We start from the raw sequence: 10,099 nt of genomic DNA on the forward strand, positions 1-10,099 counted from the left end.
GCAAATTTCCACCACTGCCTGATTAGGTTCTACGAAGAGGGCCCTGAACCCTCTTGCTTTACAGAATAAGATGACTTATAGCAAGGTAGATGATACTTCACTTGAGTTTCCTCAAGTAGGAAATGAGCTGTTTAGATGTCCCTGATGTGGCCGGGCCAGAGTAACACCAGAGGCATGAAAACTGACAGTTGTAATCAGGGCATCACAGGAGCTTTGGAATCAAAATTTGAGGAAAACTAGTTTGGTGGCTCTTTGCTGGCTGACCCAGCTGCTCCTTTCCAGCAGCTCCCAGGCAACTAGATTGACGGCTAGATTAGCAGAGTTTTGCTGCCTGCCACTCTGATATGAAAGGAGTTGCTGTTGCCATTGATGCAGAACAATCTACATGACAGCCCCTTAAACTGGCAGCAAGTAAATGCAATGGGCAGTGCTCCTATTAAAGAAAGAAAGGCAATACTGAACAGTGGCTAGAAAAGTATTCGCTTTAGTAGGGCAGGGATTTGACTTGTCAAATGTGGATGTATTGGAGAAGGAAAAATGCTGTAGCCTTGCAACCAACGATCGGTGTCCTGCATCCTGAAAGGCTTATGCAGCAGCCTAAGGATGGTTGCTCTCTCCACCTAGGGACACGTACAGACTTGCAGTTCCTGCTTTGTTGATGGTACATATGAGTGAATAGGACTGAGATGTCATGATAAAGTCAGGACCTTGGGACACAGGACTTGTCAGGCAATTCTGGGTTCTTTGGCAAACAGATCCACAACTGCTAGAGTTGCAAACAGCACGAGACTGCTTTTTCCCCTGACTCCTTTTGGGAGGCTGTTGCAGAACCATTCTGGGGTGGTGATTTACACAGCCTAGGGCTTTAAAGATGAGGACGTGCTGCTGTGACAGGCAAAGCTGTGATCATGGCTACATAGGACAAGCATGTGTTAAAATTCATGCCCCTGATCAGACGAGTTGGTAATCTATGAAGGTGAATGACAAAGGATGTGAAGATATGGAATATAGTCACATGCTTGCACGTGTACACACTGTTGTGGAGAGGTGCTCCTCCTTGTTATACATAAATAGCTAACCAGCACCAAATGACTGGCTTCCTGTAGGTGTCACAGCAGAGATGGGCCTTGAGGAGAGCCAGGAAGGGAGAGAAGGTCCATCCTGAACTAATATACCGCAGGCAAAATCAGCTCAAAGGAATCAGGTGCACCAAGGTGCTGCCGGGCAGAATATGAGAACAAAGGGGATGAGAGGACCTCACTGGCAGAACAGAGATGGGGGAAGCCTGGAAAGGGACAAAACTTTGTCTGAGAGGTCAAAAAGTCTGACATGGCTGCACTGCAACTGGGAGAGTGAGTAGAAGAATTCAAAGGGGGAAAGGCACGGACTGTGTAAGCAGCCCTGAGTCCTGAGCTGAGAAACGTGATGGGAGAACTGGGTACACAGGACAAAGCCAAGGAGAAGCAGATGGTGCTATCCAGCCTATGAGCCTCAGGGCAATGGCGTGTTAAGAATTTTGGAGAGTGGGGAGAATGGAGTGGATTTTGAAGCAAAGATCATGACATTAGCTATTGCCTATGGATAGTAACAGATGAGCTCTGGCACGTCAAGCTATGACAGCTAAAGATCATTGCTCCCAGCTGTCGCTTCTGCCATGGGTTATCACAGAGAGCAAACGTGACTGTGCCTAATTCACTTCCATGAATTGTCTTAGTATTGTTTCTAGCAGTGTCCTGAACTCCGAATGGCTATACTGAGACAGACTTTCTACTCCAACCCCACCTTCAATGGTCGCCAATACCTAGGCCAGCGTATAAGAACAGGGCAAGCTACAGTGTCCTACCACCACCTCCCAGCCTCACACAAGTGAGTGTGCCCCCAGCTGAAGCTACCTTCAGCAATTCCAGCAAAGCTTCCAGAAACCGCACTGACTCTACAACCTTTGTTAAAGAGGACAGAATAGTAACGCTCCACGCCACCACAAGATTTACCTGCATTCATCGATCAATGTCCTAAGCTCACTGTTTCCCATCCAAGATGCAGTGCAGGAATGAACAAAAGGAGACAGATTCCTGAGCAGCCATTAGTAACAACTTTCTAGTTAATGATAGTTAACATTGACTATTTTTCAAAGCATTTTTAACCCTCAGTATTAGTCATTGGTATGGTCGCCTGAGGAAGCTGAAAACAACATTAATAAACAGTTGTCTTCCTTCTATATCAGTCTCTCATCCATGAAGTGAGAGAACAAAGAAGGAAATAAATAGCCTGTAAATTTTCTCAAAACTTCATTATGTATTTTCTCCCTTTCTTCATTTTGTTTCCTCATAGTCCTTTGTATGTTATTTTCTTTGAGATGGCACAATGTCAAGAAGAAACTGGGATCTGGCAACATTTAGACCTCCCCTTTTATTTATACTGTTTATTTTTACTGTTCCTTTCCTCACAGCCACCTCCTTTATCAGGTGTGCATTAGATGTCATCCTAAAATCCTAATGTGAAAACTTCTAATGACCCTCCATTCTTGAAGCATCAGTTGCACTCTCAGAGGACACTGATGAGGAACTGGGGATGTGCTGCTGAACTGATGATAAGCAGTTCTAGGAGAAAGGCTGGAGAAACAGGTCTGGAGTTGGGTTAGAAATTTCTGGGTCTGAGCCTAAGTGAACAGGAGGAAGAGAAGGATGCTCCACCTGCTGAAACCTGCAGAGGTGGCCCAGCTCTCAGAAAAGGAGGTAACCATGGAGCTCATGGGTGTATTTAGCAATAGACTGGGAACCAGCTTTGATTTTGACACCAGGTTTTATCGAACCAGCTGAACCATCTTCAGCACAGCACTGATGGAAACCTGTGGAGGTGTAAGAGGCTGTGACTCGTTGCAGGACTTTCGCTGGAGGAAACTCCAGGACAGCATTTCAGAAGACGATGGAGTAAAGCTGGCAGGACGTGCTACTACAGAACTCTCAGAAAACATAACAGTGTTCTCAAGGTGGAGAACAACCAGTACTCTTTAGGTAAACAAATTAACCACCACTCTGTTCTTGAGGAAGCTTTTTGATTTTTGACATCTCCTGCTTTATCTCCCATGGTGAGCTGTAGCTAGACTTGGACGGATCTCAGCTCACCAAGACTGCAGCTCCTCGGGGCATTCTGGCAAGGGGCTCTATACTTTCCCAATACTCTCAGGAAAATGGTGACAAGTCAGCTGGGACAGGCTTCTCCTCATGCAAAGGGAATTACACATGTGGTAGAAATGGCTGCAAAAAAACTCCACCAGACCCTCAAGTTTTGAAAAGGCTTGGGAAGAACAGTGACATATATAGAGGAAAACGCATCTCCTGCCTCACCAAGAGAGATGCTGTCAGACATGTATCACTTAAACCAAGTTTGGAGGCAGCTTGCCATCCTTTCTCTTCCTCCCTCCCGCCCCCCCCCCCCCCCCCCCCCAGCATCTGGATGTATTTCCATCCCATCCTCTCAATGCACAAGAAACTCCTCCCTCAACAGGGAGAATTTTGTCCTCCAAAATAAAAGGGAATAGGTAAATACAGAGTATTTCTAAAGAGAAATTTGTGACAATGGTTTCAAATCCCACCTCTTTCTTAAATACATGTCAGGGTTTGGGCCTATCACTAAAAAACCGCACATGGTCATCTGTGTTTATTCTCTGCTGCAATTGCACCTACCTGGAGCAGTAATTGCATCAGGCCTGTAAAACACGATATTCCCATGCACTCTGGCTGAATAGACTTATCTAAACCAAGAGTGTCGGGAAACTCCCACCTCAATCAGTGAAGGTGCAGACCACATCCTGCTCTGTTTGCTGCTGTCTCTCTTTCCCATTGCATGGCACCCTTACAGAGGGTATTTTTTTGTTGATGCAGCACATAAAAAAAAGCTTCACATCAAGCAACAATCCAAGACTGCTTTAACACCCACAGCACCATGTGTCCTGGTAGAGGCTGTACTTGTTAACGCTATATACTGGGATGGGATTTTAGCAGACACTCCTTGTGAGGCGTCCTAGTGGGTGGTCAGTGGAGACAAGTTTTACCAGCTTTTCTCATGTTTAGTTATATTTTTACTTGGATTAAGTATTATAAGTATTTTTACTTGGATTTCTCAGTGGGACTACTCACCAACGTCTGTGCAACCTGTGACAGCTGGGAGTAGTACCCACATCCCTGTCTGGAGCCCGAGGGTGCTAGGAGGTTCCTACGCTGCTGGAAGTGCCACGGTTTGTGGGCCTGTCGCTATGACCTTCGCATAGTCATGAACGGTACCAGTGCACATTTCTGCCAGCGTAGGAGGCCAAACCTCATTATACAGGCTGAGACTTATCTTGGATGGCTACATTTTGTAATATTCTGTGCAGGTATGTGTGCCCTCCTGCCGAGACTCCCATACTAGACTAAACACACCTGAACAGGTATATAAATGCATTACACTTAATTTACATTCATGTAATTAACAAAGCCTTCCTGTACTCCCAAGAGGTCATAAACGCAGATGGATAAACTGAAGTTCAAAGAATGAAAAGATTTGGTGAAGATAATACAACTGGTTGGCACAGAGAGGGAGGATTAGAAACCCAGATCCCCCAGCACCGCTCCTCATCCCCAGTTCTCTCTCTGGTTCTGTTTCTCCTGCCAGGATTAGCTCTAGCATTTCTGCGTGCTTAGGAAAACCAACAAAGGTTTGCTTATCACACTGCAACATTCCCTCACCGGAACAGCTTAAAACTATGCTTACCCTTAGCATTTTGCTGCTTTGGAACGACTAGGACTTGTTTCTCTCCGCAGAGCAGACATAGTCCTTTTGATCCTGTAAACTTTTAGGCAGTAATGCTGGAATAAAGGGATCATTGCATTTAATGAGAGTAATGGTTGCATGCAGTACATAAAGCATTTAAGCTTCTTCTAGATCAAAGATGCTATAGGAGTGGAAAGGAGACTGAGACCTGACGGATATTTGGCCAGTTTGCTTTTCCGCAGGCATTCTTTATACGTTCATCTTTTTTTAAAAGAACATAAACCACTGACTTGGGGGAAACTCAGTTGAATGCATCATCAGGATGAGATTGTGGTCCCTGTTCTTTATTTTTCAATAGGGCTGAGAGAGGCAAAAAGAGGTCAAGTGACTTCCTCAAGGTCAGAGACCGTCAGTGAGTCATAAAGAAAGGACTGTTTGCCTTACAGCCCTGCATTCATTCCACGAGGCTGTATGCGGTTGGTAGGCTTTTTCTTTGCCTACCCTAGCAGCTTCTGGGAGCCTCGACCGCGCTGCTGCTCTTGCATCTGGTGACATTTATCAGAGAGGCTTGTGGTAAAATGAAGGGGTATCGGCAGGTCCATGTAAGAACGCAGCAGCACTGGATTTTGCAGATGTGAGGGGGAGTCCCTTTAAGGCAAAACTCTTGGAGCTTAAACTGAAGCCCAGCTAGTAGCTTAGTGAAAGAAATGTGAGCAGCACTGCCAATGCCAAGTGGTGAAAATCCTAGGCCGATTTAAAATTAAAAAAAAAAAACCCCACAAGAATTTAAAAACCAGCAGATTTGGGATCCTTTGAAACAGGCTAAATAATTTAGGTTGTGGGAGTGCCACACAGCTCCACAACAGGGAAATTTAGAAAACACAGCGAATATTGTGGGGCTCTGATTAAATACAAGAGTTGGCCATCACACCTCGTAGTATGAAAATTGCCTGTTGAAGGTGCTCTACAAAAGAAGCAGAGCTAAACAAGAATCTGTGTGCACATCTGTGCCTAAATTTACATTCTGCAAGGCAATACAGGCACTGACAACAGTTAGTGTTTGCCCACATGTTCTTACTCACGTAATCAGTGAGTAAGAATTAAAAAAAACCCAAACCAACCAACCCTAGCCTTCACCCATGAGATTGCCCCAAATCCCCTTTGGGTGTATATTTCTCACCTGCTTATTTGGCTAAGTACATATTTATCTATGGTTGATGCTCTCCTCTGACTGGTACGCTGCATCTGAACAAGTAATTGTGTGTGCGTGCATTTATATTTGTGATGCAAAACATCTCTAACAGGTGGATGTGTGGTGGCCACATGAAAAACGACAGTGCAAAAGCAAGGTGGGCTTCTTCAACGCTAAGCTTAGGGAGTAAGCGGAGGTGCTAAAAGAACTTGATAATAAGGACACTCAGATGACAGCTGCTAATGCTATCGGGTATAAATCAGAGCTAAGTGAAAAACTGCCTTCTCTACAATTAAGATGTACTGCTGTTATGCTCTCTGCACTATGCAGATTTATTTATCTTAAAAACAGCTCTAGGCACCCATTCAGTGCTCAGAAGCAAAACTCCCTGCATCTCCTCTCCTCCCCATGTCGAATAACAGTGACTTCCACGCTAACAGTATGCGCTGGTGCCTCTGCTAGAGCTCACTGTGTAAGGAAACTGGTGGCTTCTGGTACACCACACTTAGAAAATGAAGTCCCACTGCTGCACCTCTTGAAGTTGCTATTAGAAAGGTATACCAATTATTACGACAGTTCTGGGGAAAGTCCCTCCCCCCTCTTCCCTTCCCTTCAGACATGAATTCACAGATCCTCCTGTTAGAATGGGAGCTCTGGGACTGGGCTAGGAGTAGCAACACTGCACTTCCAGTTTAACTGCACACTCCCCTCTCCAGCATGCAGGCATTTCTTTAAAATTGCTTGCAGACAGCCCAGCAGACACACATGAAGCTACGCATTTCTGAGACAAATGCTGTTCTCTGCTCTGTACGTGCCATCTACTGAAAACATGTGACAACCGGCTGTGCAAAATGACACCTTGACCTGCTGTGAGGTTATCCCAGGAAAAGCACTGCTTGCAACTCCAGGGTTAATTATACTCATCTCCTCCTGTGTTCACACTGGTTAAATTTAGGAAAAAATCTGTTCAAATCTAGGTTAAAGATGGAGCACGTTTCTCACACTGTCTGATTGCCACTGCTGACAAGATCAAAAACAACCAACAGTGAAAAAAAATTCCCTGCAAAAACCTCAAACAGTAAATAAATGAGCTGGACAATGACCATTACACAGGACAATTCTGTCAGCAGGAGCGGACACATTTCTAGCAAGTGGAACTTGTGTGCTCAGCAGAAAGCACCACAGAAGCAAATTGCATCCCTCCCTCCCACTTCATTTACCTTCTACCTACCGCGTCTCATTTGTATCTAGCAGAGATATTTCCTGTGAGTACTTTTTCAAGCCCAGGAACTCGCCAAGCTATATTGTTTAGAGTATTATGAGCTCTTTGTATAACCCTGCCAATCTAAATGATCCTTGCCAAATACAATGGATTTTAATAAACGTGTGAACAGAAATTTGGAAAGAGACAAAATTACAGCTCTGCAATTACGGTATCGCTCTGGAATCTCACCTGCCTCTCCCTCTGTGCGATTTCAACAGGCTTTTGAAGGACAAGTATTTGAAAACATGATGAAAGGGTAAATTGTGCCCCCCATTACATCCCAAAAGGCACATCGAGAATAACAGACATGGATTTAAGACAAGAGAAGATTCCGGCTTGGTGTTTCAAACCATTTGCTTTATTCTGCATCTCTTTTAGCACTAGACAACAGGAAACAAAGCTCACCAACTCTGCCTAGAAAGCCAAAAGCCAAGTGATGGTGACAGCTGACACACTAAGGTCCTGATTCTCACCATTTTTTCCCCCTGAGACTATAAAGGGTAACGAGTGACCCTTCACCCTTCTGGAAAAGAGCAGAGCTTTACTAATGTTGTCATTTTGTGCACCTTGTCCAGGTTATGAACACTCACTTCCCTGTATGTACCTAGGCACAAGGTTTTGTTTTAGAGATGCTTTCAGGCTTGGAAAGAAAAAATCCATGCGCTGCTAGGGACCAAAAATAACCTCTGATCCTGCAGTTCTTGCTTGGGTAAAGCTCCTTGAAGTCAACAGGAGTTCTGTCTCTGTAAGGACTTCAGAATCAGACTACAAAGTAGTTAAACCCCCCACCCCTCCCCTCCATCTTCCTGCAGCGCTTCCAAACAGATGGCAGGGAGCAAAGGCAGTGATGATCAAATGTCTACTGACCACAGTGGTGACTGGCGGCTAGCGAAAAGCCAGTGCTGTATTTGCTTTCAACTTTCATTACTAAGAGGCCAAAAAATTCTTTTTATATCTAGTACTATTTGGAGCTATTGCAGCAGCGCCCAAACCCTTCCCCCTTCTTACATCAAATGTGGTAGAAGGAGCCTCTCTCTCTGTAATACTGTTAATTACAGGCACCAGAACTGGAGCCGTGGTGAAGGGACTGAAGGACATCTCGGGCTAAGGGAAAAACGATCTTGGCCAGTTCACGAGCCACAATTTCTCTAAGTCTGAGCATCCCACGTACGCACCGCTGCCTCAGCACCTGTCTCCCAGGGGAAGAGGACACGGGGATTAATCAGCGGCGGCAGGAGCAGCCCCGGGGAAGGGCTGGGGGGCCGCGGGGCTGCAGACGAGCCGAAGCGCAAGGAGCGGCCTGGCCGTGCGCCCCCTCCCCAGCGCTACCCAAGGCAGCCGGGCACCGAGCCGGGCACCGGCAGCACTTCTGTGCCAAACGTGAGAACAAAAATAAAAATGGAAGACAACGGAAGGAAAGGGGACTAAATGGGCAGAGAAGTGAGGCAGGGCTGTGTTGCGGAGGGGAAGGGAGATGTGCGCGGCGAAGGTGGGGGGACCCCGCCGCCCCACGCCCCGCGGCCCCGCTGACCTGCCAGGCTGTTGTAGCAGTCAACCTCGATGGCCTCCACCGCCTGCCGCTGCTCCTCGCTGAGCCCCGCGGCGGCGGCGGCGGCGGCGGCGGCTGGAGGGCGCTGCCCGGCCGGCTCCTGGCTCAGCAGCAGCAGCAGCGCCTTGAGCTCCAGCAGGGCGCGGTGGTACTTGCCGATGGCCTCCCGGAATTTCTTGTCCTTGTAGCACTGCGCCCCTTCGCTCTTGAAATCCAGCGCCCGCCCGATGAGCTCGCCCGGCTCCGCGCCGCCCGCCGCCGCCCGCGGCTGGGCTCCCCCCGCGGGGCCGTGCCCATCGCCCGCCCCGCGGCCGCCGGCGTTCAGCTTCCCCGCCGCCGGGCTCGCCCTCTCCATGGCCGCGGCGCCGCCCGGCTCCCGCGCCGCCCTACGCGGGCGATGCCGCGGCGCCCGCCGCCGCGCTCCCGGCCTTGCCCCCGCGCCGCTCCCCGGCTCCGCCGCTCGCTCCCATCCTCCGGCGGCCGCCGCTCCTCCTCCCCGCCCCGCAGCCCGCGGGGCGCCCGCCTCCGCCCGCCCCCGCCACCAGCCGCCCGCCGCGGGCACCGCCGCCCCCCGCACCGCCGCGACCCCCGCCCAGCGCAGCGCAGCGTGGGGCGGCGGGGGCGAGGCCGCGGTGTGGGCACGCACCGGCTCCAGTACCTGCCCTCCAGCTGGCCCGGCAAGGGGCGAGTGCATGCCGGCCCCTCTGTTCCCCAGGCCGGCCATCCCCACAGACCCCGCCACCCACCCTCCCGCTCTCCCTCAGACTGGGCTCCCTCCAGCCCCCGGTAGCCGAGTCCCTTCCCCTCCCTGTGCCTTGCCCTCCTGCACCTTAGGGTCTCAAGTCCCTGTCTGCAGGCTGGCATCCCATCTCCTCCTTTCCCCTCCTCACCCCAATTTCCCTTCTCCCTCGCCTCTCCCAGATCCCACCAGTGGCCATCCAACCACCTACACCTGCTCATGGTCCCTCAAGGTGTTTTGGTGCGTGTACTCCGTATCGCTGGGCAAACAAGCGCCAGGCAAACAAGCCTGCTGTGTCCTCTGCATCAGGACAGCAAAAGCGAAGGCCCGGCAACTGCCCTGGCACCAGCCACTCGGGGACTTTGATTTTCCTGAATCAGGTTTTCCCATGCGCTGCTGAAAAATGGGTCGGTGCTCACTGATGCCTGGAACATTTCCTAGTTTGGGGGTATCAGTGGGGAGTGGCTCTCCTTGTGCAGACAAACAGTGGAAGAACTGCTCTCAGCACCTGGCTTGGCTTTGTTAGGTGCCAACTCCATGTCTGCATTGTGTATTGGAGCAGTTTGATGTATTTTGGGTGCATTGTTGTGCCAAGGTATTTTG

The 10,099-nt window shown here is 49.1% G+C and overlaps 1 protein-coding gene across 1 annotated transcript in view; it reads right to left on the reverse strand.

Moving 5' to 3' along the window:
* The window catches only part of TTC9 (tetratricopeptide repeat domain 9), a 35,028-nt gene extending 25,916 nt beyond the window's left edge, over positions 1-9,112 (reverse strand). Inside the window, exon 1 of the mRNA XM_076344770.1 lies at positions 8,740-9,112. Within this exon, the coding sequence (XP_076200885.1) occupies positions 8,740-9,112 (373 nt within the window). The remainder of the gene's footprint in view (positions 1-8,739) is intronic.
* Between the last annotated feature and the right edge of the window lie 987 nt (positions 9,113-10,099).

This window comes from Aptenodytes patagonicus, chromosome 7 (assembly GCF_965638725.1).
Source record: "Aptenodytes patagonicus chromosome 7, bAptPat1.pri.cur, whole genome shotgun sequence".
Classification (NCBI taxonomy): Eukaryota; Metazoa; Chordata; class Aves; order Sphenisciformes; family Spheniscidae; genus Aptenodytes; species Aptenodytes patagonicus.